We start from the raw sequence: 26,825 nt of genomic DNA, 5'->3' as shown, positions 1-26,825 counted from the left end.
CGCGCCCAGGCTAGGGGCTAGCGCGTCCCGGCGTTGCCCCGGCAACGGGGCGGGGCGGACGCGGCGCGCGGAGGCCCGCGCCCCCAAGGCCGGGTCAGCGGGCAGGGAGGCGGGAGGAAGGTGGGCCCCGGCCCCGGCGGAAGCGAGAGGAAGTCCGCTTCCGGGCGGCGGCGGCAGCCACCCATGTGTCCCCGCGGGGCTTGTAGTCCCTGCGGCTCTTCACGTAGTCCTGCCCCCCGCCCCGCCTCTGCCAAGCTGCCGGGACGCTCGGGGGCTGCAGTGGGCGGTTTTACTATCTTAGCAGGGCCGTTTCCGGGAGGCGGAGCTCAGACCCCATTTCCTTTCTCCTCCGCGGGCTAGCGCTCGGGTGGCGTCGGGATCCGCTTGGTCCGGGGCCTCCCGCGCCAGGCCCCGCGCTGCGCCCCAGCCCCAGCGGCAACATGGGCGGCGCCCGGGCCATGGGCTGGGCGGCGGCGGGCCTGGTCCTCGGGGCCGGCGCCTGCTACTGCATTTACAAGCTGACGCGGGGCCAGCGGCAAGGCGGCCGCGGGCTTCGGCTGCGCCCCTCGCGCTCCGCAGGTGAGGCCACGGGGTGCCCGGCAGGTGGCCGGGGACGGCGGACCGGGGCTGGGTGTTATCCCTGGGGTGAAGGTTGAAGACAGCAGGCGCTCGTGGCTCTCCCGTGCTCGCGGCCAAAGAAGCCGAACCCGGGGAGGGAGGGAGGCTCGTGAGCGTGGCCAGGTCGAGAAGCCCAGGTGCCAAACTGGATCATCCACTTGATTGGGTGCGTGTGGGCTTCTGAGCTGCCCCCTGCCTCCACTTAGTTCAAAATCCCGGGATGAAAAGTTGCCCAAATTTTCCTGCCTGAGTGCGGCGTCACAGTGGAGGATTGGTTGGGTTTCTCAAAAGCATGTCAGTTGCCCCTCACCTTAAAGCTTGCTCCCGGCCTTTGTGTTACCAAAGGGGTTCCGCCTACCGTGGCCTGGGAGTTACGGGGCCTGGAGCGGTGGATGAAACTGTGCATGAAGTTGCCCTGGGAGAAGTCATTGTGGTTCATATACAAAGTTGCAGAGAGATCCTGGAGATAACAGACACCGTTGTACATATCTATTTGAAACAGTTGTCTGCATGGGGAAGGGGGTACCGTCCTGGCCAAGAAGTGTATGGTTAGGTTGCTGTCCAAAAGTCGATTGATGCATTCAGGATTCTGAGGATTTGCTGGATGTTCTGGAGGGAAAGTTCAGGTCATGGACGCTGTTACAGAAATAATTTAAAAAATCTCTTGCCAGCCAAGAAACTCCTCTCTACAAATATAGAAAAGAACTAAAGTTTTATTGTTGAATGAACATGAAACTAGATTGCTGTGCCCATCCCAGGCAATCAGCTAATGGGATTGAAAAGACAGAATTCTCACCCCTTTATGTATCTAGGCAGATAAAATCTATTTCATATTACCTGCATGGTCTCAAGAAAAACAGTAACTTGTCCTTAAGAAAGGGCTTGATCAAGCACCATTTACACGTAGTTCATCCTAAATTCACTGGTAATTGAGGTGGCTATTTGTGTTAGCTAATTGCCTTTATCCAAAGGAAAAATAAGACTTCTTAGCATCTTTATGATAAGCAGGTGGTTACAACACAGAGCCAGGTGCCAAGGCTAAACTCAGAGATCTGGGCTCCCTCTTTCTTGATGTTTACATTTCCAACAGATGACCCTAAAGCCCCTAAGAAAGACTTTCCTGTGTTGTAAACTGGCAAGAGGGTTACTTAGCTTTTAAAAACATATTCATTTATATCGAAGAGACAAAGGATTTACAGTTATAGCTGACTTTTGAACAAGGGGGTTTTGAACTGCGCAGGTTTACTTACGTGGAGATCTTTTTTCAGTAATATGTACAGTTCTGTAAATGTATTTTCCTTATGATTTTCTTAACATTTTCTCTAGCTTATTTTATTGTAAGAATAAATTTAAGACATATAACATACAAAATATATGTTAACTGTTTTCAGTAAGGCTTCCAGTTAATGGCAGGTTATTAGTAGTTAAGTTTAGGGGAGTCCAAAGTTATACATGGATTTTCAACTGCTCTGGGGTTGGCACCCCTAAACCCTGCATTGTTCGAGGGTCAACTGTACAAGTTTACTCAAGGAGATACTCGGAGAAAACAGTAGGGAGGTCTGTTTTCCTTTTGGCACAAAGGAAAAAGCAATTTTCAAAAAAGGATTTTTATTTACCCACACTTACAAAGCCTAATTTGTTGTCTTTGTGTGAGAGAGATTTCTGGATTCAGATACCTTCTCACTTACACTGACTCAACCTGGTGAACACTGACAAAGTCTTACTTTTAAACTTAATTTTACCAGTTTCCAAAGTCACCATTATCTTAGGTCAGGCAGCTTACAAAGTAAGTTGCTCATGGTCCCTTCTTCCTGAAGCTACATACCTTTATCTTTGAGGACTTGACAAGTACCCATTTTTTCAGCATCATCCTTAGATTTAAGAAGATGATGTTTTTTGTTTTAATTGAGATATAATTGATATATAATATTATGTTAGTGATAGGTATACAATATAATGATTTGATATATGTATACATTGGATATCGAATATATATAATGTTTATATATTTGGTTCAATTTGATATATTTGATTCAGGTATTTGTATTTGTACATACTGCAGAATGATCACCACAATAAGTTTAGTTGACATCTCTCACCTCACATAGTTATAGATTTTTTTGTTGTTGTGATAAGAACTTTTAAGATTTACTCTCGGCAACTTTCAAGTATACAATACAGTATTGCTTGCTAACTGTAGTCAGCAAGCTGTCCGTTGCTTCCCTAAGATGTATTTAAGTTTGTACTGCTCCCCACCTTCATCCGTTTTACACTCCCCCTTCGCCTCCCTCTGGCAACCCCAGTCAATCTGTTTGTATTTATGAATTCGACTTTTTTTTCTTCTTTTTTAGATTCAACATATAAGTGAGATTATTTAGTATTTGTTTTTCTTTCCTGACTTGTTTCACTTAGAATAATGCCCTCAGAGTTCACGCAGGTTGTTGCAAATGGCAGGATTTCCTTCTTTTTTATGACTAATCCACTATTTCAATATTCCATATATATATCTAGACCGTATTTTCTTTATCCATTCATCCATCAGTGGACACTGAGGTTGTTTCTCTGTCTTGCTGTTATAAATAATGCTGCAGTGAACGTGGGGATGCATATGTCTTTTCAAGATAGTGATTTCATTTTCTTCAAATAAATTCCCAGAAGTGGAATTGCTAGATTGTGTGGTAGGTCTATTCTTAATTTTTTGAGGAACCTCCAAGCTGTGTTCCATAGTGGCTACACCAATTTACATTCCCACCAACAGTGCACCAGGGTTCCCTTTTCTTTACATCCTCACCAACACTTGTTATCTCTTCTCTTTGGGGTTTCTTTTTTTTTTTCCTCTCTCTTTGATACTGGCCATTCTAACAGGTGTGAGGTGGTACCTTATTGTGGTTTTGATTTGCATTTCCCTGGTGATTACTGATGTTGAGCACGTTCATGTATCTGTTGGCCGTTTATATGTCTTCAGAAAAAAATGGCTATTCAGATCCTCGCTTTTTTTTTTTTTAATTATTTGTATTTTTTTCTGTTGAGTTGCATGAGTTCTTTATATATTTTGGATATTAACTGCTTATCAGATATATGACTTGGGGTCCCATTCCATAGGTTGCCTTTTCATTTTATTGATGGTTTCCTTTGCTGTGCAGAAGTTTTTAAATTTGATACAGTCCACTTGTTTATTTTTGTTGCTTTTGGTCTTGGTGTCAAATCTAAAAAATCATGCAAAGACCTATGTCAAGTTGCTTACTATGTGTTCTCCTAGGAGTTTGATGGTTTGAAGTCTTATGTTCAAGACTTTATTATGAGTTGATTTTTGTGTATGATGTAAAATAGTGGTCCAGTTTCATCTTTTTACATGTGGCTGTCCAGTTTTCCCAGTACCATTCACTGAAGAGACTGTCTTTTCCCCGTTGTATTTCTTTGGCTCCTTTGTCATAAATTAATTGACCATAAATGCATAGGTTTATTTCTGGGCTGTTCTGTTCCATTGATCTCTGTGTCTGTTTTTATGCCAATACCATACAGTTTTGATGACTATAGCTTTGTAATGTATTTTGAAAGCAGGGCGCACAGTGCCTCCAGCTTTGTTCTCAAGACTGCTTTGGCCATTTGGGGTCTTTTATGATTCCATATAAATTTTAGGATTTTTCTATTTCTGTGAAAATGCCATTGGAATTTTGGTAGGGATTGCATTGGATCTGTAAATTGCTTTGGGTAATATGGACATTTTAATAATATTAATTCTTCCAGTCTGTGAGCATGAATAACTTCCCATTTATTTGTGTCTTCTTCAATTTCTTTCATCAGTGTCTTACAGTTTTCAATCTACAGGTCTGTATACCTCCTTGGTTAAATTAATTCCTAGGTATTTTGTTCTCTTTGGTGTAATTGTAAATGGAGTTGTTTTCTTAATCTCTCCTTCTGATAGTTTGTTATTAGTGTATAGAAATGCAACTCATTTTCTTATATTGAATTTGTATCCTGCAATTTTGCTGAACCTGTGTATCCTCAGCTTTTTGGTGGAGTGTTGAGGGATTTCTCTATATAATATAATGTCACCTGCATATAGTTTTAACTTTTTCCTTTCTGACTTGGATGCCTTTTATCTCTTTTTTCTTGCCTAATTGCCCTAGCCAAGGCTTCCGGTACTGTGTTGAATAAAAGTGGTGAGAGTGGACATCCTTATCTTGGTTTTTTTTTAAATTTTATTTATTTATTTGACAGAGAGAGATACAGCGAGAGAGGGAACACAAGCAGGGGGAGTAGGAGAGGGAGAGAGAAGCAGGCTTCCTGCTGAGCAGGGAGCCCGATGTGGGGCTCGATCCCAGGACCCTGGGATCATGACCTGAGCCAAAGGCAGACGCTTAAACGACTGAGCCACCCAGGCGCCCCTCTTGTTCTTGATGTTAGAGGAAAAGCTCTCAGTCTTTAACCATTGAGTTTGTTAACTGTGAGTTTGTCCTATATGGCCTTTGTTATGTTGAGGTACATTCCCTCTGTACCCTTTTAGTTGAGAGTTTTTATCATGAATGGATGTTGGATATTGTTAAATGCTTTTTCTGCATCTGCTGAGATGATCATATGATTTTTATCCTTCATTTTGTCATTATGGTGTATCATACTGATCAGTTGGCAGCTATTGAGCCATCTTTGCATCCCAAGGATACATTCCACTTGATCATGATGTATGATCTTTTTAATGTATTGTTTGCTAATATTTTGTTGAGGCTTTTTACATCTGTATTCATCATGGATTTTGGCCTGTAATTTTCTTTCTTGTGGTGTCCTTGTCTGATTTTGGTATCAGGGTAATACTGGCTTTGTAAAATGGGTTTAGAAGTGTTCCCTCCTCTTCTGTTTTTAGGAAGAGTTTGAGGATTGGTATTCTTTGAAGAATTTGGTAGAATTCATTAGTGAAGCCCTGTGGTCTTGGACTTTTGTCTGTTGGGAGATTTTTGATTACTGATTCAATCTCCTTACTAGTAATTTGATCAGATTTTTCATTTCTTCAATTCAGTCTTTGAAGGTTATGTATTTCTAGGAATTTTTCCATTTCTTCTAGATTGCCCAATTTGTTCGCATATAATTGTTCCTAATACTCTCTTATGATCCTTTGTATTTTTGTGGTACCAACTATAATGTCTCCTTTTTCATTTCTCATTTCATTGAGCCCTCTCTTTTTTCTTGGTAAGTGTAGCTAATGGTTTGCCTATTTTGTTCATCTTTTCAGTAAACCAGTTCTTAGTTTCATTGATCTTTCTATTGTCTTCCTACTCTCTATTTCATTTATTTCTGCTCTGATCTTTGTTATTTCCTTCCTTCTAACTTTGGGCTTTGTTCTTTTTATGGGTCCTTGAGGTGTAAAGTTAGGTTGTTTATTTGAAATCTTTCTTATTAATGTAAGCATTTAGCACTGTGTACTTCCCTCTTAGAACTGTTTTTGCTTCATTCCATAAGTTTTGGTATGTTGTATTTCTATTTTCATTTGTCTCAGTATTTTTTTATTTCTCTTTTGATTTCTTCTTTGACTCACTAATTTTTCAGTAGCATGTTTAATCTCCATTTGTTTGTGAATTTTCCATTTTTCTTCTTGTAGTTTATTTCTAGTTCACTACCTTATAGTTGAAAAAGATGTATGCTACTATTTCAGTCTTCTTAAATTTATTAAGACTTACTTTGTGGCCTACCATATGATTTATCCTGGAGAATGTTCCATGTGTGCTTAAGAAGAACATCCTATTCTGCCTTTTTTTTTTTTTAAGATTTTATTTATTTATTTGACAGACAGAGACACAGAGAGGGAACACAAGCAGGGGGAGTAGGAGAAGGAGAAGCAGGCTTCCCGTAGAGCAGGGAGCCTGATGTGGGGCTCAATCCCAGGACCCTGGGATCATGACCTGAGCTGAAGGCAGAAGTTAACCAACTGAGCCACCCAGGTGCCCTCTATTCTGCTTTTGAATAGAATGTTCCATAAATGTCTGTTAAGTTCATCTGGTCTAACGTGTCCAATGTTTCCTTATCGATTTTCTGTCTGGGTGACCTATCCATTGATGAAAGTAGAGTACTGAAGTTTCCTACTATTGTACTGGAAGTCTATTTCTCCCTCTAGGTCTGATTATATTTACTTTATATATTTAGGTGCTCCTGTGTTGGGTATATACATATTTACAAATGTGATATTAGATTGATCCTTTTATAATTATATAATTATCTCCTTTGTCTCTTATTACAATCTTTATTTTAAAATCTATTTTGTCTACTAAAAGTGTAGCTACCCCAGCTTTTTTTATAGTTTCCATTTGCTTTCCATTTGCATGGAATATCTTTTTCCCTCCCTTCATTTTCAGTCTTTGTGTGTATCCATAAAGCTGAAGTGAGTCTCTTGAGAGCATATAATTAGTGCAATATTGTGATTTTGAATAAGAAATATATATTTATTCTTCATCCCCATTTCTAGCACAAAGCTCCTAAAACCCTCAGAATTTCCTAAGTGCCGTGAGCTATAAAAGTATCTTTTGTTATGTTAATGGATGACTTGAACAGCACCCTAAGGATGGGGTCTTGTTGCCAGGGGAGCCAAACTTGTGATTAGAGGGTATTAAACTGTGCTCGCTTCAGCAGAAAATATACTAAAATTAGAGGGTAATAAACCTAGTAAGTAAAATTTTCTCTGAGTTCTCTGAGCTGCTCTAGCAAATTAATTGGACCCAGGTTGGGGGTTGGTGAAATCTCTGATCTATACCCAGTTGATCAGAAGCCCCAGTGACAACTTGGGCTTGCCCCTGGCATCTGAAGTGGTGGTGGGGGGGCAGTCTTTGAGAACTGAGCCTGTAACCTGTGGGAGGTTTTGATGCAGGTAGATAGTGTCAGAATTGAGTGGAATTGTAGAACCAGCTGGTGTCCAAGAATTGCTTGATGCTGTGGAAAAACTCACCATATGTTATAATGGGTAACCAGAATCAGAATGTGAATTGGGTCTTGTCTTTTTTATCCATTCAGCCACTCTAGACCTTTTGATTGGAGAATTTAGTCCATTTACATTTAAAATAATTTTCAGTAGGTATGGACTTATTGCCATTTTGTTAATAGCTTTGTAGCTGTTTTGTAATTCCTTTGTTCCTTCTCTTGCTCTCTTGTGATGTGATGATTTTCTGTAGTGGTGTTTAGATTCCTTTCCCTTTAATGTTTCTTTATCTACCGTATCGCTTTGTGGTTACCATGAGGCTTACATAAAACATAACAGTCTGTTTTAAGTTGATGATAACCAAAGTTTGAATGCATTCTAAAGCTCTACATTTTTACTCCCCCCCATATACACACGTTTTATGTTTCTGATATCACAATTTACACCTTTTTGTCTAATGTATTCCTTAACAAATTGTAGCACTGATAGTTATTTTTCCTGTGTTTTTTAGCTTTTATACTGGATTTATAAAAAAGTGATTTACCCACCACCATCACATTATTCAGAATTTAATTATGTATTCTTTTTTTTAAGATTTTTATTTATTTATTTGACAGAGAGCACAAGTAGGCAGAGTGGCAGGCAGAGGGAGAGGGAGAAGCAGGCTCTCCACCAAGGAGGGAGTCACGTGAGGCTCCATCCCAGGACCCTGAGATCATGATCTGAGCTGAAGGCAGACGTTTAACTGACTGAGCCACCCAGGCACCCCTAATTATGTATTTATCTTTACTAGTGAGGCTTATACTTGTATATGTTTTCCTGTTACTAATTATTGCCCTTTTGTTTCAGTTTCAAGAAATTCCTTTAACAAATTCATGTAAGGCCAGGCTATTGGTGTTGAACTCCTTCAGCTTTTGCTTGTCTGGAAAATTCTTTATCCTTCATTTATGAAGGACAGCTTTGCCAGTTAGAATGTTCTTGGGTGACAGTTTTTTTTTCTTTCAGCACTCTGAATATACCATGACACTCCCTTCTGGCCTACAAAGTTTTGGCTAAAAAATCTGCTCATAGTCTTATTGTATGTAATAAGTTATTTTTCTCTTGTTGCTTTTAAGATTTTCTCAGTGTCTTTAACTGATGTTTTAATTATAATGTGTCTTGCTATGGCTGTCTTTGGGTTCCTCTTATTTGAAACTCTGCTTCCTGGATCTGGATATCAGTTTCCTTCCCCAGGTTAGAGAAGTTTTCAGCCATTATTTCTTCAAATAAGTTTTCTACCCCCTTCCCTCTCTTTTCTCCTTCCAGAACCCCTGTAATGTGAGGGTTGGTCAAGTTGATGTTATCCCATAGGTCCCATAAGCTATCTTCACTTTTTTTCCTTGCTCTGATGGAATGAGTTCTCCTGCCCTATCTTTGAGTTCACTGATCTATTCTTCTGCTTCATCTAGTCTGTTGTTGAATCCCTCTAGTAGTTTGTTTTTGTTTTTGTTGTTTTAAGTCCAGTTATTGTATTCTTCAGCTCTGTGACTTCTGCTTGGTACTTTCTTACATTTTCTGTCCCAATCTTAAAGGAATGGTCTCATGTAGGAGATGAACCTTATTATTCAACTGTGCCCAGCTCTTGGTTGTCTATCCCAACTTTGTGATTGTCCAAGTAGCCTGTTCTTAATAGCTCACGGTAGTTGAGCATCTGCTAAGACCTGTCAGTGTCCCAAAGGGGAGGATCTCATTCAGTGCTTAGATACAGGCTGATTGGAAGCCAGACCTTCAGGTAGCAGCTTTTATACTGTGGACATACACCTGTCAGTGGAAGACAGAGATGGGCATTTGTCTGATCCTTCTGTACTGAGCGCTGGGGTGATAGCTAGTTGTGAACTATTTCTTTGTTTGCTACCATCCCACTGAAACTGTGAACACAAGCCCTGCTGGCCTCTAGAGCCAGTTGGTCAAGGGGGCATCTCGTGGGCAGCAACCACAAAAACCACAGTGCCGGACATGTGCGCAGGCTCCTTTCTGGGAGATACCACCAACCTGCAACGAGGCATGGGGAGAGTGCAAAGATGGGACCATCCAGCCCCCTATCTCTGGAGAGTATTGCTGTCAGCCCCTTGACGTTTGTTAAAATAGAAGCCTGCCCTTCCAACTGACTTATAGTTACTAAGATAAGCAAATAGGCCTCTTCGATGGGAAGACTGGTTTCAGCGTACTTACTGCCTCTGCTGGCCCCCGGGGTTAAGCCGTGGTTAGTAGGTGCAAGCCCTCTAAAAACTGCCTCTTAACTTGCTGTAGTCTGGTGGGTGTCACCGATGAAGGTTTCGTTGGCTTTCAAAGCCTGATGTTTTGGAAGCCCATATCTCAGCTGGAAGTCTTAGAAGTTGGAAGACAGGATGTGGGGTCCAAAGCCTTTGCTCCTCAGGGAGACGCTGGGAGTTTTGAGTTCCCTCCTGGTTGTGTGTTACCGCACCAGGGGTGGTGTTTATGGCAAGATTGTGTTTCATCCTGTACTATCTGTTTTAGTATGGGTTTTTTCTCAATTCTGGATTTCTTTCAGAGGGAATTACTCTCTATGTAGCTACAGATTCAGTGTGTCGGTGTGAGGAGGTCAGTTAAGGATCTTCCTGTGTCACCATCTTGAACCAGAACTGGGTGATCTTTTTTTAGTCTTCAACTTTAAGAAATTTGTAATTCCTATACTGCCTAGACTGTTCAAGAGCATTGAAAAAGATGGAAATAGTCTCAAACTGATTCATTTAACAACCTGATATCAAAACCTGACAAGGATAGCATGAAAAAACTATTAATCTGTCTCATTTATGAATAAGATATAATGATTCTCAATAAAATATTAGCAAATCAAATCCATCACGGTATTAAAGTAGTAATATACCATGGCCAAATGGACGTGCAAGGAAGATTCATATTGGGAAATATATTAATGTAACTTACAGCATTAATAGATTAAAAGTGAAAACACATGATGACCTCATAATAAAAAGGCATTTGATTATTATTACTTTTTTTTTAAGAATTATTTATTGAGAGAGAGAGCACACAGAGGGAGAGGGAGAAGCAAACTCCCTGTTGAGCAGGGGGAGTTTGATCCCAGGACCCCAGGATCATGACCTGAGCGGTAGGCAGACACTTAACCGACTGAGCCACCCAGGTGCTGCTGAGTATTATTTCTGATAAAAACTTTTTTCCTGATACTTTATACATTATAAAGTGATCTCCATAAGTCTAGTCACCATCTGTCATCATACAAAGTTATTACAATATTATTGAGTCACCTTCCCTATGCTGTACTATACATTCCCATGATTTTTTTCTTTTATAACTGGAAGTTTGTACCTCTTAATCCCCTTCACCTGTTTCATCTGCCCCCAAATCCCTCCCACGTCTGGTAACCAGCAGTTTGTTTCTTGTATCTATGAGTTTGTTTCTGTTTTTTGTTTATTTTGTTTTTTAGATTCTACATATGAGTGAAATCATATGGTATTTGTCTTTCTCACTTAGCTTAGTACCTTCAAGGTCCATCCATGTTGTTGCAAATGACAAAAATTTCAATATTTTTTATGACTGAATAATATTCCATTGTACACCACTTCTTTACTCATTCATCTGTCAGTGGACACTTGGGTTGCTTCCACTTCTTGGCTCTTATAAATAATGCTGCAAGAAAGGGGTGCATATATCTCTGTTCAAATTAATGTTTTCATTTTCTTCAGATAAAAACCCAGGAGTGGAATTGCTGGATCATAGGGTAGTTGTATTTTTAATTTTTTGAAGAACCTCCATACTGTTTTCCCTAGTGGCTGTACCAGTTTGCATTCCCATCAACAGTGCACAAGGGTTCTCTTTCCTCCACATCCCCACCAACTCGTTATTATTTGTGTTTTTGATAATGGCCAGCCTGACAGGTGTGAGGTGATATCTCACTATGGTTTTGATTTGCATTTCCCTGATGATGGGTGATGAGCATCTTTCCATGTGCCTGTGGGCCATCTGGGTATATACTTTGGGAAATGTCTATTCAAGTGTTCTGCCCACTTTTTAATCAGGCTTTTTGTTTTCTGCCACGTTTGTGTGTACAAAATCACACAACTTCAGAGGTGCACCTTTGGAACCAGTTAGAGTCTTAGATCAACCCCCCCTTTTTTAATAGATGAGAAAGTTGAGACCCCAAAAGAAATTGAATGACTTGCCTGCACTCTGTATTTTCATTTCTCTGGTTTTTGCTACTAAGTACCTGTGTGGCTTCAGGTTAATCTTTAAACAGTCCTAGCTTGAGTTTCCTGGTGTGTAAAAAGAGAAGTTTGGATGAACCCCCAAATTCTTTCCTTTCTAAAAATCTGTTCTTGTCATTCTTTCACTTTTCAAATATTTTGGGGGTGAAATCCTGTTTTACAAAGTGCAAATGAGGCAGGTAATGGATTCAGGAGTAAAAGCCGAGTCCAGAGGTCCTAATTATAAAACTTGGGAGTGAGGAACTGCTGGTTTCTTGGCTTTTAGATTTTCCTAACAGGTTTCTCATTTGGCTTTCTCAGGACATCATATCACTTATTGTTTCCCACAATCTGTACTTGACCCCTTCATCATATTTTTCTGTGATTCATCTTTAAACAATATATTTAATTATTTTCATTACAGGAGTAGAATGTATTTAAAAAAAAATCAAAGTGCTCATAAGCATGGGGTAGAAAATAAGTCATTCATAATCCAGCACCCAGAGATAATCACCTTTAATAATTTGGTATGTATTTTTAGAAAGAAGAGGTACAGGGCCCCTGGGTGGCTTAGTTGGTTAAGCGGCTCAGGTCATGGTCCCAGGGTCCTGGGATCGAGCCCCGCATCAGGCTCCCTGCTCCCCCTGCTTGTGTTCCCTCTCTCGCTGTCTCTCTGTCAAATAAATAAAAATCTTTAAAAAAAGAAAGAGAAGGTCTGCTTAATGTAAATCCTTGCCTCTAGGCAAGTGTTCTATTGGATACATGTACCTGGTTTTTTTAAAAGAAGAAACAGAAAATGCTCTGGCATGCGGTGCCTTACTAAGAAATACCGAGTGACCACTGGCTCATTTCTTTCTGTTTTTTTTTTTTTAAAGTAGGTTCCATGCTGAGTGTGAAGCCCAACACGGGGCTTGAACTCACCACCCTGAGATCAAGACTTGAGCTGAGATCAAGAGTCGCATGCTTAACCAACTGAGCCCCCTAGGTGCCCCCACTGGCTAATTTCTTAATGTCTATAAGCCTCAGTTTCCCATCTATAAATTGAGAATTATAATAGTATCTTCTTCCAAAGATTAATTGAAGATTAAACTAGATAAAGCACATGAAGTGCTTAAAACTGTGCCTGGCATCAGAGTGTGCATTCAGTATTGTTTAAAAAAAACTTTTAGGGGCGCCTGGGTGGCTCATTGGTTAAGCGTCTGACTTCAGCTCAGGTCATGATCCCAGGGTCCTTCTATGGAACCCCACATCTGGCTCCACACTCAGCAAGGAGTTGGCTTCTCCCTCTCCCTCTGCGCCTCCCCCTGCTTGTGCTCGCTCACTTTCTCTCTCTCATATAAATAAAGTCTTTTAAATTAAAAAAAAAATTTTTTTAGGGGCACCTCAGTGACTCAGTCAGTTAAGGGTCGGACTGGATTTTAGCTCAGGTCATGATCCCAGGGTCATGTGATTGAGGCCCGTGTCAGGCTCATGCTGGACGTGGAGCCTGCTTAAGATTCTCTCTCCCTCTGCCCCTCCCCGCTGGCCCTCTACCCCTGTTCACGCACTTGTGTGCTCTCTCTTAAAAAAAAAATTTTTTTTAATCTCATACTGATTTTAAGTAACTTTGTTCTTCTGCAGAAGACTTAACCAATGGCTCGTATGATGATGTCCTAAACGTTGACCAGCTCCAGAAACTCCTCTCCCTTCTTGAGTCAGTTGATGATCCTGTCATTACTGAAAGAGCTTTGGTCACTCTGGGTAACAATGCAGCCTTTTCAGCTAACCAAGTAAGTACCTCGTCTCACAATGGGCGCCTCCCATTCTTACACACTAGCAGTTAATTGTGACTCTGATGAGGCATTTAATCCTGGAGCCTCACTCTCCTCATCTGTACAGTGCGGGGATGTGTACTTACAGCACAGTGTTTATTTCTGAAAAGCAAGGCCGAATAGTGACATTTGTATTCCTGAGATTCTAGATCCCTAGGAATTGGTCACATTTGAGATAAGTGTGATCTACTCCACTTAGCATTGCGTGGCCTTTTAAATTATTTAAAAGTCAGTAGTGTTGCAGGAGAACAGTGAAAGCATCTAACATTGAAGAACATGCTTTCCATTGTATGTAGGTCTGGGGGGGGTTCTGATGCATGGGGGCCATGGGCCGTTGACAACCGCTAACCAGTGTAAACAGCTTCTACCAGTAGAGATTTAACACCAGTCTAAAGCACTTAATTTGAATGCTTCCTTCTCCCCATGGAGAAAGAGTTTAAAAAAAAAAAATTGTAATGATTTTCAGCTGATGCCTTTCGTTGACCTTTGTCATGAAAACTAAATTATGTTGAATTTATACTCTGTTTCAGTCAAGTATTTTCCAGCATGGCAAGGTTTACTGTAAAGCTCTTGAGATTTAAAGGATATTTGTTGATTACCCATATTCTTTCCGTTGCAAGTGACAGAACCCAACTTAAATTATTTTAAACCAAAAAGGGAAAATACTGAGCCCCATTAACTTGGACATCCAACAATGGCCCTGGCTCAGGCACAAATGAAAACAGTTTAAGGTTACAGAGAGCACGATCAGAGCTCTCCCTCCCTCCATCTTTTGGCTCTGCTTAGCCTTGCTCCTTTTTTGTGTATTGGGCTTTTTTTGTCCCTCTGGCCACAAAGAGGTTTTCATCACCGGGATGTAAAGAAAGCCCCTGGTCTCCAAAGCCTTCATCCCTGTGGCTCATGATCCAAATGGTGGAGTTGCTTGGCCAGGATCAGGTGCGGTGCTAAGGCACCCCGAGCTCCCGGGAGCATCGCACAGCCCAACAGCAGCGATGGATGGGAGCACATTCAGCCAGCAGCCCCATCGGGGACTAGATGGGATAGAGGAGGTGCTCTGTCTGCCCCAGTGGGGAGAGATGCCACGCAAACAAAAACAACAGATGGTGACTAATTGGAGCTGTTTCTGATGCCATCGTTTTAGATCCTCTGAAACAAACTGTAGGGATAATGGATCCATGGTCACTGGTTGAACAAGCACTTTCCTGGGCAATGGGAGTCCGTGTCCCTCGTCATAAATTATAGTGCCTTGATCTGCCTTAATAGGGTAGTTTTGGGTTTTTTTTAAGATTTTATTTATTTGACAGAGAGAGACACAGCAAGAGAGGGAACACAAGCAGGGGGAGTGGGAGAGGGAGAAGCAGGCTCCCCGTGGAGCAGGGAGCCCGATGCGGGGCTCGATCCCAGGACCCCGGGATCACGACCTGAGCCGAAGGCAGCCGCTTAACAACTGAGCCACCCAGGTGCCCCTTAATGGGATAGTTTAAAAAAAAAAAAAAAAAAAACTGTTTTCTAGTAATCACAAATCCTTAGGAAGAACCTGGGATTGCACAGGGAGTTTCTTTTTTTGTCCCAGTGCTGAGCCCACTCTTGACGGTAGCGTAGGGTTTGGGGTTGTTAGTAAAAAGTGGATGATGCCAGGATACTCTTTCCTTCTTTTTCTCATAGAAGGGCATGTTTTGTCCTGACAGGAGTAATTCTCAGCTTATTTTTCTTGTACGAATTGAAGCAGTTAATGTATCGTTCAGTTGGGGCCAAAGGCGCAGAATAGCATAGTGTTGCAACCGATTGTGAAAATTCCCTGGATTATTTTGTCTTTGAAAATTTGGGCATCATTTCACAAATTGTGTAGAACTCTAATTCTTCAAGATGTTGAAAGGTGCTTCCCCCTACATCCACCCCCCCACTGAGAAATGACCCTCTTTTTTTGTGTACAGTTTATGGAAATACTCTATTCAGTGCTCCCCTCTTGGAGATTCCCAGCACTCATGAACATGTGACTGCTCCACAATAAAGAAGTGTCTGCACTTACACCCAGAGTTTCTCACTTACCTACCTAACCACAGAACCTCCCTTGTCTTAATGGAACGTCTGTTAATATCTTGAAGGATTTGTATTCCAAAGAATACATTTTAGCAAAATGTTACTTTAGTATCCTAAATCATAACACTTTTCCAAATGTGTCTGTACTAGAAAAGTATTTCCAAGTAAAATAATTTGTTCGTAAATTGCTTTGAGATCATTTCAGTAGCTCTACAAATCATTGTAGATCCCCAAGCTATAGTTTTTAAACAATTATATATCTTAATTTATTTTCAATCTATTTTCTTTACCTTTAAAATTACAGAAAGCATTTTTTTAAAATAAGAATTACAGATTGTGCATAGGAAAGGTATTTCCAAAGAGTCATTAATTTTTATTTGTATTTGTGGATGCAAAAAATTTGATAAAGGGAGTATGTATTGAAGTGATGGTCCTGTTTTTTTCCCCTCTTAGGTCATTATTCGTGAATTGGGTGGTATTCCAATCATTGGAAGCAAAATCAACAATCCCAACCACAGTATTAAAGAGAAAGCTTTAAATGCATTGAATAACCTGAGTGTGAATGTTGACAATCAAGTCAAGATAAAGGTAAGTTATCTGAAATTGCAAATGACTAAGTTTTCTATAAATGAGAGAAAACAACCATAGGGTTAGCTAAGACCTCCATCACCTCACATAATTACCCTTTTTGTCTACATGGTGAGAACATTTACGATCTATTCTCTTAGCACCTTTCAAGTATATAATACAGTGTGGTCATCCTGCTGTACATTAGATCCCGGAACTTATAACTAGAAGTTTGTACCTTGTGAGCAGATCTCCCCATTTCATGTATCCCTCCACCCCTGGAAGCTACCATGCCACACTCTTGTTTCTGTGAGTTCGGCTTTTTTAGATTCCACATATAAGAGATATCTCCAGTATCTGTCTTTTTCGGTCTTATTTCACTTAGGGTAATGCCCTGAAGGTCTATCCATTTGTTGCTAATGGCAGGATTTCCTTCCTTTTTATGGCTGAATAGTTTTCCATTGTATACACAGACCACATTTGCTTTATTCGTTCATCTGTCAATACAGGTTGTTCTTGTGTCTTGGCTATTATGAGTAATGCTGCAGTGAACACGGGGGGTGTGTATAGCTTTCCAAATTATTCTTCTCAAGGTCTTCAGATGAATAACCCAGAACTGGAGTTGCTGGATCATATGGTAGTTTGTATTTTTAATTTTTCGAGGAACCTCCATACTGTGTTCCATAATGGCCGTGCCAATTTACATTACCACCAGCAGAGCACAAGGATTCCTTTTCGCCACATCCTCGCCAGCCCTTGTTGTCTTTTTGACAGTAGCCATTCTAACAGGTGTGAGGTGATATCTCATTGTGGTTTTTACTTGGATTTCCCTAATGATGAGTGATGTTGAGCATCTTTTCATGTACCTATTGACCATTTATAGGTCTTCTTGGAAAAAATATCTATTTAGGTCCTCTACCCATTTTTTATGGAGAATAAGGCAGAGGAAGGAGGAATCTGAACCAGCCAATAAGAGCTGCATTGGGCTTTTGAATTTGGGTTTCACTTTAATCCAACTGTGGTGAAGGAACCTGGCCAGAGTCTGATAATATAAAATAAATTAGGAACTTATGTTATTTCAACATTTATTGAGCTTCTGCTCTGTGGTACAGAGTTTAGAAACGAACATGATTAACTCTTGTTTTAAGAAAGCTAGAAGGAGAGAAAAGGCAAGGTGTAATGCAAGGTAGAACATGATGAAGTACTTTAAGGAAAAATGTAAAACATTGTTGAGTACATAGAAAGGAGAGATCTCATCCAAAAGTTTTGTAAAAGGTTGAGTACAGCTTGGCTCTAAAGAATGTCTAAGGTTTTGGGGCATCTGACTTTTGGTTTCGGCTCAGGTCATGGTCCCGGGGTCCTGGGATGGAGCACCTGTCAGGCTCCCCACTCAGCACAGGGTCTGCTTGTCCCTCTCCCTCTGCTCCTCCTTCTCTCCCTCCCTCCCTCTCCCGGGAATAAATAAAATCTTTAAAAAAAAAAAAAAAAGGAACGTCTAACGATTCTACAAGCAGCATTGGGGAAGGAGGGAATTCCAAGAGAAAGCAGAGCAAGGGGAGGTAGGCACAGCCCCAGAAATAACTGAGCTGGTCCACTTGGTGATCTTGTTGCTAAACGTGAACTGGTGAAAAGACTCAAAGATAATAAGGATCTAAATGCTCAACACATTTTAGGAAATGCTTTGAAAGACATCAGCATCTTATGAAAATATATGATTTATAAAGAGCTGAGGAAATGGCATTTTTTTTTTTGAAGGACAGGTGTGTGATGAAATTGTGGCCAAAGAGAACCAGGTGGCTCGTAAATGTCATTTAGCTCTGAACCAAGATTAAAAATTTATTCTCTCTTTGCTTTACTGCCATTACTCTAGTTTCTGTGGCAACATGGATACTTTTGGATTTTTTCTAAAACTTAATACTGGCCTATGGGACAGTTGGTCATTTCTTAGCATTTTATATTAGGAACTTTTTCTTAATCAGTTAGAACTTTGGGTGGAGTTTTTAGTTAGGTGAATAGTAATTATCTGTGAGACATAGTTTTTCCAAGCTGGAAAGATCCTGGCCAGAAATAGAAAACAGTTTCAGAAAAGTTTCCATCACAGTGGGTTTCGTTCTGTCGTGTGTGAAACAGGAGTCTTGGCGGGCATTGCATTACGTTTTGCCAGTGGAGCTCACCAGCGTCAGGAAGGCCCAGATCATATACATAAACCTGGGTAAATGAGAAAATTGGGCCAAAGATCGTTTTGCCTCTGCTTACTTTTGATAGAACTAACCCTAGAGACAAATTCTATTTCACTTTGATCCCCCTATTCTGACATGATGCAGCTCCTCGACCCTGTTGTTAAGGTACTTACCGCGATGCAGAATGGCCACACAGGTCTTTCCTCCCCTATACTCATGGGTCCAAAGCAGTTGACACAGAAAGGAAGACTGAGCTGGGAGGCCCCCAACAGTTGAGAGCCCCCTGGTGTTGAGAGCAGGGTCTCTGGAGTTGGACATTGCGCCCCCACCAGCTGGCTTGATATGGGGCGGGGATCCGAGTTCCTTGAGGACTTGTCCTTGTCTGCAGAATGGCCATTAATAACACCCACCGCAGTAGAGGCGTCTTCCGGAGTAAGTGAGATGTTTTCGTAAAATGCTTGCATATTGCCTGGCATTAACAAAGGTAGCTTTAAAAAAAAAAAAAATCACCGAAGTTTGAGGGCGGGATAGAAATGCCATCTTTTTTGAGGAGCCAGCCTCCCCGTAACTGTCCTCCCCGCTGTGCAGAGAAGTTACTGTGTCATAGACAAACTTATGGAGATTCTAAGATGCTCACTTTTTCCCCCCACCTCTAGGTTTACATCAGTCAAGTCTGCAAGGATGTCCTCTCTGGGCCCCTGGACTCTGCTGTACAGCTGGCTGGGCTGAGATTGTTGACCAACATGACAGTTACCAATGACCACCAGCACATGCTTAGCAAGTACATCACAGACCTGTTCCACGTGCTGCTTACAGGCAATGGAAGTACCAAGGTACGAATGAAGCCATTATGAGTTGGGAGTACAAAGAGCTGTTGCCTCAAGCGTATTAAGATTGGAATTGAATTTCTAAGTCCCCCACCTTAAGTTGATATTCCTCAAAAAAGTACACGTTTAGTTAAAGTTCATTTTTTTTTTTTTAAGATTTTATTTATTTATTTGAGAGAGACAATGAGATAGAGAAAGCATGAGAGGGGGGAGGGTCAGAGGGAGAAGCAGACTCCCTGCCGAGCAGGGAGCCCGGATGCGGGACTCGATCCAGGGACTCCAGGATCATGACCTGAGCCGAAGGCAGTCGCTTAACCACCTGAGCCACCCAGGTGCCCTAAAGTTCATTTTTAAAAAAGCCTTTTTGTGAGCCCAAGAAAGTAAATTATTTTTATCCCCCAGTAATCAATTTGAAAATGAATTAGTGAAAATGTGTTATTTCACTTATCAATAGATTGGCATTCATTTGCTCTTCTGAAAATGAGTTTACCTTTTACTAAAGTGGTGTAGCTGGCTTCCCCTCCACACCAGGTTTAATTATACATAATTGATTAAAAGGGGTCTTTGAGTGATAATGCTGGTTGAGTTTTTTGCTCACCTCGAGGTTAGAAACATTTTTTTGATTTAGCCATTTGCAGAAAAAATGTTTTGAAAACCACTTTTAAGTTAGTAATGGATGTCTGGGTGCTTTTTTTTTTTTTTTTAAGATTTTATTTATTTATTTGACAGAGAGAGAGAGCGAGAGCAGGAGCACGAGCAGGGGGAGTGGGAGAGGGAGAAGCAGGCTTCCCGCCGAGCAGGGAGCCCAATGCGGGGCTCGATCCCAGGACCCTGGGATCATGACCTGAGCCGAAGGCAGATGCTTAATGACTGAGCCACCCAGGCGCCCCTGGGTGCTTGATTTTAACCAGTTACGCAGATGTAGGAGGCAACAGAGATTGACCTACTTAAGTAGGATCTCAGGAGACACCCCGTGAAAGTAACTTGAGTAAACCTCTGCTATTAGTGGGCATTTTTCTCAAGTGCCATTTTTCAAGAAATAGCATAAAAACAGAAAGCAGACTAATTAAAGGCTCTGATGAGTTGGGTTGGTCATTCGTCAGCGTTTTACTCTGTTGGTCTGTGTTGTCTGGCACAGGTGGGAGAAGAACGCAGAGCATTTTAGGGCCACACTCCAAATATTCAACATCACTGAGGTTCTTTCTGGGGTTACCCAATGTGGTTACAGGAGAGCCTCACTATAGCCCTTTTAAAATTTGCTCTGGGCTTTCCACATTTCCACTAGCCAGAGTTAGCTGGATCTGGCCTAAGATGTACCCAAAGGCATTCAAAATTAAATGTAATAATCTTATTAGCAATATTTTTGAAATATGCTCCATCCATAGGCAATTTCCAAAATGCATGCACCCATCGACATCTCTCTGTCCAGTGGAACAAGGTAACTTCCAGCCTCTGAGGCCCCAGGGAAACCCTTACCTCTACCTTATAGCATCACAAATATAGGACAGATCTCCTCTGCCTGTGTCTGCAGCTGCTTTACCCAAAACCTCAGGAGGAACAAGAGGTTCAGAGCCAGGCGAGTCTGGCCTTGGGGCCATATGGATCTGTCTCAGACACGGTCTGTGTTTCAATATATTTTATGACTTCTTAGAAGATGACTCACACCACAATAGTATGTTCTTTTTTTGTTTTGTTTTTCCATTCCATTGCCTGGTACGGCGTTTCTGGGATAGAAAATTTGCTTTTTTGGTCTGTTTGGGAACCTGACCACCAATTATAACATTGTTTCTCCATAAAAAATGAGTGTAAAGTTCCAAGTTGCAAATGAACTTTCGGACAGTAATCCATTTGTGAGAAAATCTACCCGTTTTAGATATTTTCTTAATAAATAACCACCGAAATGACTTTTTAGAAATCTTATTTTTAGGGGCGCCTGGTGGCTCGGTTGTTAAGCGTCTGCCTTCGGCTGATCCCAGGGTCCTGGGATCGAGCCCCGCATTGGGCTCCCTGCTCCGCGGGAAGCCTGCTTCTCCCTCTCCCACTCCCCCTGCTTGTGTTCCCTCTCTCGCTGTGTCTCTGTCAAATAAATTTTAAAAATCTTTAAGAAAAAAAAACAACTTTTTTTTTTTTTAATGTTTTATTATTCATGAAAGTCAGAGAGAGAGAGAGAGGCAGAGGCAGAGGGAGAAGCAGGCTCCCCGCCGATCAGGGAGCCCGATGCGGGACTCGATCCCAGAACCCTGGGATCATTACCTGAGCCGAAGGCAGACGCTTAACCATCTGAGCCACCCAGGCGCCCCCAAAATCTTATTTTTAATAAGAGATCCTAGCGTACTATAACAACCTTTTGGGCACAACACTGATTCGTAACCAAATATAAATAATGGAAGATTAACATAAATAATTCTTGTGTTAATTAAAACGGCAGTGAGAGCAAAGAAAACTGATGGCTTAAAGGAAATGTCGTGGAGTCACCACGAGACAGCACATGTGGTAAGAGAAAGCGAGGACTTAACATGGTTCAAACCAAAATACTACCCAGGTGTCCCCGCTCCCCGGATGTAGGCCGTTCCCATGAAACCTTTCCTAAGCCAAAATGGCGGGAAACACAGCGGCGCTTACCAGTAATTTATATGGAGACATTTTTGAGCGTTCCCAGAACCCCCACCCCCCCCAAAAAAACCTCTCTCAGACTTTTCTGATAGCTTGGAACATATCTTGCTAACAGATGCACCAAGTAAATCAAGATAAGCACAGATGTTCACAGACACAGTTCAGAGATCTGGCTGCTTGATGCGGACGTGCTGAGTGTACGTCTGGGGGGGGGGGGGGGACCACCCCCCCCCCCCCCCCCCCCCCCCGCCGCAAACAAACCCCCAGAGCTGTTTTCTTCTCTTTTCTTTCTTTTTTTTTTTTTTGTAAAAATGAAAATCCTGTTTGGATTTCTTTTGGTTCATCGAAACAGGTACCAATGACGTAGGTCTTTTATAAAAGGGATGTGGCATGACACAAACGTTCGAAAAGCAGGGGATACCTGCAGCTTTTTAATCTGCAGTTGTGCTCTGTAAATTATTTTCCCATGTTTCACTCCCTTCCGGAGCATAGCAACATGGAATTTTAATTCAGGCTCCTAACTACTTATGATGAATAATTATTATTGCTGTTACTGTTCCCTGGTTATAAACCTGCCTGCGTGGGCCACTAGGGGGCCTTGTGGATTTTGACTTCATCCAGACTTCTGTCCTAGGTTTGGGACCTTCCTGTTTCAGAACTCTTTGTCTGTTTTCTTAATCCAAACTTCACTGACATTGGAGACAAGTGTTTATTCCTAACACCTATTCTTTTTGCTGGCGGCCAGTCAGGCTAGACCAGATCCGCACGAACGGTTGGAAGTTGTCTTTCCTCTCTTACCTTAAGAGGCTCTAATCATAAAGAATATCTGTTTGAAAAACATGATCTCTGCCTAAACTGTTACCAGGGGTTTCTGCTGGGGGGGTGGGATGGGCAGATAGGATGGTGGCTTTTGTTTTCACCCTAGTTCCCCTCTGCATGGTTTGAAATTTATCATGACCATGTATTAATTTCATAAAATTTTTTTAAATAGTTGATAAATTAAGCAAAGCCTTCTATCCTGCTTCACAAGTTAGTATGTACAACATGATCAAAGGAATATGTGAGTATATAGGTGTGTAAAAAAACCAGAAAAAAAATAACAAAACTTAATATTGGTGATTGGTTTTGGTCATGGAAGTAGGGGTGAATTTCATTCTCCTTTGTACTAATCACTTTTTAAAAATGTCCTATAGGGAGAGGTGCCTGGGCGGCTCAGTTGATTAAGTATCCAACTCTTGATCTCAGCTCAGGTCTTGATCTCGGGGTCGTGAGTTCAAGCCCACGTTGGGGCTACTTAAAAATAAATAATAAAAATGTTCTACAGGAAACACACAATGCCTTTTTCATAAAAAAAGGTTTTCTAAAATAAAGATCTGGGTTCCCTTCCAGGTCTAGTAGAGAGCACATTTGTCCCTCCCCGCTCCTCACTTGGTGTAACTCCAAGTCTCTTGTATAAAGTATAGCTTTGTATGACCTGTGTCTTGAAACAGGAGTTCTATTTGAATGTCGTTTTTATAGTAGTTATCCACCCCCACCCCCCAATCCGTGGTTGCACTTTCCACAGGTTGTCACCTGCTGTCAGCTGCAGTTGGGACGCAGATGATCCTTCTGGCTTACTGTCAGTGGCTTGGGGCAGCCCAGTGCGGCGTCACACCACCTGTCCTTCACCTCCCTTCACCTCATCACAGGCATTTTATCATCTCACATCACAAGAAGGGAGAGTACAGAACAATAAGATATTTTCAGAGAGTATGCTCCCTTCAGCATATATACTAAAACTGGAAAGAGATTTTGAGAGACCGCTTTCATATAACTTACCACAGATTACTGTAATTGTTCTTTTTTATTATTGTTGTTAATCTCTTACTGTGAGTAATCTATAAATTTTAGCATAGGTATGTATGTATAGGAAAAAACGTATATATAGGGTGCGCTGTTATCCGTGATTTTAGGCGTGTGTTGGGGGTCTTGGAATGTATCCCCTTGGAATGATAAGGGGGGCTACAGTACTGACCAGTTATAAGTGATAGGAATGCTGATAGTTTAGCTCATCAGCTCTAAGTTAACATTTGTTTGCCGATTATTATTGCCTATTTAAAGGATTGCAAAACATTATTCACATGATTTATGGTTATATGAACTCAAAGGTTCATAGTAACCTAACTAAAAAGAAAAAGACCATATGTTTATCTAGTCTTGGTAACCAAACTGTTCCAAGATCTTCATACCTTAAATAGAAATAAACCGGCTTGGAGAGATTCCTTTTTTTGTTCCAAAGAGATTTCACTTACCGGTAATTGTAATAAAGATCATTTATGTACCATAACGTTAAGCCTATTACCCTGAGTTAGGGGGCGAGGCGGGTAGACAGTGAGACAGTCACCATCTTCTCCCTAACATGGAAAAATACAGTTTCTATAACTCTGCTGTGTGAGAAGTGCTCCGGGAGTGTGGTAGAGGAGAGGGCTCCGTGGGGTGGAGAATTGGAGCCCAACGGTGAAGCCCGGGTCGGACTTTAAAATGTGGACGTAGTGAGAGGACGGTGTGCGGGGGAAAGCAAATCCATGCTCGCTGGTCTGAAATAAACCAGTAGGATTCTTCTTTCAGGTTCAGGTTTTGAAACTGCTTGTGAATTTGTCTGAAAATCCAGCCATGGCAGACGGGCTACTTGGTGCCCAAGTAAGTAGCTGACATATTTGTTTTATAAGTATACAAATATATATAGATTGGGACAGATCTAGAAAGATTTATCCCAAAATGTTAACAGAGATTATCTGTGAGGAGCACAGGGGTTTTTTTGTTTTTTGCCTACACGAATTTCCTAAATTTTCTGTAATGAACCAGTTTTACTTTGAAAAACTCATTTTGGAAGGGTCCTCCCTAACAACCATAAATCATAATTGTTCTGTCTGTCCATTTTGGGGCACACTTATGTGACCGCATCTCTTCCCCTTGACGTGGTTGTGTTCACATGTCTCTTGACGGGTGCTGAAACACTAATCCCCAGGACGCGCCACACACTGAGCCAAGGGCCAGGACACACCAGTGAGCACACTCGTGCAGCTTATGAGGAGAGACAAAAACAAACACAAGAATTAAAAGCTGAGATAAGTGTTCTGAAGGAAGCAAAGATGGTGTGGACACCAAACAGGCCTCCACTCCTGTAAGGGAGGGACCCGCTCCTCCCTGCACCCCGGCCCCACAGGGTACAGTGGGCAGGCCGTGTCTGGGGAATTGAGGAGCCCCCAGGAAGATTGGATGATGGACCTTAAAAGGGACATGGGAGTTGTTCCCAATGACTACCTTCTAGGACTCCAAAAAAATAGTATTTTTCAGCTAAAACAGTGAAACCTTCTTTTCCATTAGTATAAAGTGTAAGGGTGCATAAGATTTTTACATTGATGTTAGACAATTTTAGGGATAATTTTCTATGACCAGGTTTTTTTTTTAATGTATTCAATATAGTTTTAAAATGTAAAAATATACCTGAAAAATGTTTTCATAAATTATTAAAATAACAGTTTCCTCTTTCAGGTGGACTCCTCATTTCTTTCCCTTTATGACGGCCACGTGGCAAAGGAGATTCTTCTTCGAGTTCTTACACTCTCTCAGAATATAAATAACTGCCTCAAAAAAGAAGGCTGTTTAGCTATTCAGCCTCCTTTCCCTAAAGGTTCCCTGTTTTTCCTGTTATATGGAGAAGAATGTGCTCAGAAAATGAGAGCTTTAGCTGAACACCATGATGCGGATGTGAAGGAAAAGGTGACAGTCCTACCCAAGTTCTGATTGGTCCCGGTTTTCATCTTCCCTCTTACTAAGGGAGCTGAAATTCGTCCAGCTGCTGAATCTAAACAGTAAATATCACATTTCATCATTAACACAGCTAGACACTGCCATGGTGTTCCGGTTTATTTTGAACCATTTTCTTGATTTAAATGAATAGAAGAGCTTGTTCTAACACCATTTCTTTTCATTTTGCCGTTTGCTGAGTTTACTTCAATTACTTCCTCGACGTGACAGGACAGTTGCCTTCTTTACATGTAAGCTAACCTTGCACCCGTCTGAGACAACATTCGTGTGTGACTGGCTAGTTGGTTCAGGGCTGCTGCAGGAACGGCCTTGTGCTAGTGAGTCGAGTCTTCGAGGCCACCGGCCAGGCCAGCCATACCGCTCCCAGAGGTCTAATCCTCGTCCTCCCCACTCCCAGCGGGTGTGCCAGCCTGTGAAGATGCAGTGTGTGGGGGGCTGGGGTCGATCGGAATGTCCATCCGTAGGCAACTGGTTAAAGCCGTTTATCTATCTCATCTTAAAAGAAACAAGGAAATCTGAACATGCTTATGTGGAAAGGCATCCAGAAAATGTGGATGTGTTTTTTAAATGAAAACTACGCTTCTATCGAGAGAAGAGTTTCTAGAATGATACCCAGACTCCTGGGAGTGTGGACTGAGGAAAGGACTTTTCTATGTATACCTTCTTCTAGCATTGGAATTTTTTAACCATCAGCATAAATTTTATAATTTTTTAAATAAAAAGGAAAAAAGGTTATACACATTTTCTCTTGATAGTACTTTATTCATTAATTTTCATCCATATTTTACTTAGCTGAGATTTTCATACATTGTAATTATAGTGTCACAATAGCTTTTGGAATAAAAATACTATTAATAGATTTCATTTCAGCCAGGTCTTATTCCAGTTCCTCACCATCACCATGCTCAGTACTAGGTAGATATCAGTATGCAAGCAGCGGCGTTCCTACTCCAGGTATTTAAGGCAAAGCTGTACGAGTACGTTAAATTTCATTTGTAAATACATGGATTTCCATAGGAAGTCACATAATCCTCAAACAGGCAGGGTTAGCCTGATACAGAAATCAAACTTGCAAGAAATATTTTTACAGTAGAAAAAGAATTCAGTATTCAGGTGAAACCACGGACGTTCCCAGCTGGCTACAGCACTGATGGATAAATGCTGGCTATAAGTTTGCAATTCCCTGAAAGGCACACTTCTTATTAACGAATTTTTTAATCTGCCTCCTTATTTAA

The 26,825-nt window shown here is 41.3% G+C and overlaps 1 protein-coding gene across 1 annotated transcript; it reads left to right on the top strand.

Annotated features, from left to right (window-relative positions):
- Positions 1–245: 245 nt before the first annotated feature.
- On the top strand, positions 246–26,409 carry ARMC10 (armadillo repeat containing 10). Its single transcript, XM_021689703.1, has 6 exons — positions 246–579; positions 13,363–13,511; positions 16,047–16,181; positions 18,997–19,173; positions 24,388–24,459; positions 25,315–26,409. The coding sequence occupies exons 1-6, from the start codon at positions 441–443 to the stop codon at positions 25,564–25,566; spliced, it is 924 nt and encodes a 307-aa protein (XP_021545378.1). The 5' UTR covers positions 246–440; the 3' UTR covers positions 25,567–26,409.
- The last annotated feature ends 416 nt before the right edge of the window (positions 26,410–26,825 follow it).

The sequence above is a fragment of the Neomonachus schauinslandi genome, chromosome 12 (genome assembly GCF_002201575.2).
Source record: "Neomonachus schauinslandi chromosome 12, ASM220157v2, whole genome shotgun sequence".
NCBI lineage: Eukaryota > Metazoa > Chordata > Mammalia > Carnivora > Phocidae > Neomonachus > Neomonachus schauinslandi.
This window is presented reverse-complemented; position numbering and strand designations above follow the sequence as displayed.

Excerpts from the sequence above, each read along its gene's own strand:
- ARMC10 (XM_021689703.1), top strand. The coding sequence starts at position 441 with ATGGGCGGCGCCCGGGCCATGGGCTGGGCGGCGGCGGGCCTGGTCCTC. Across the intron at positions 16,182-18,996 it reads ACAATCAAGTCAAGATAAAG|GTTTACATCAGTCAAGTCTG; the intron begins GTAAGTTATCTG and ends CCCCACCTCTAG. Across the intron at positions 19,174-24,387 it reads CAGGCAATGGAAGTACCAAG|GTTCAGGTTTTGAAACTGCT; the intron begins GTACGAATGAAG and ends TTCTTCTTTCAG.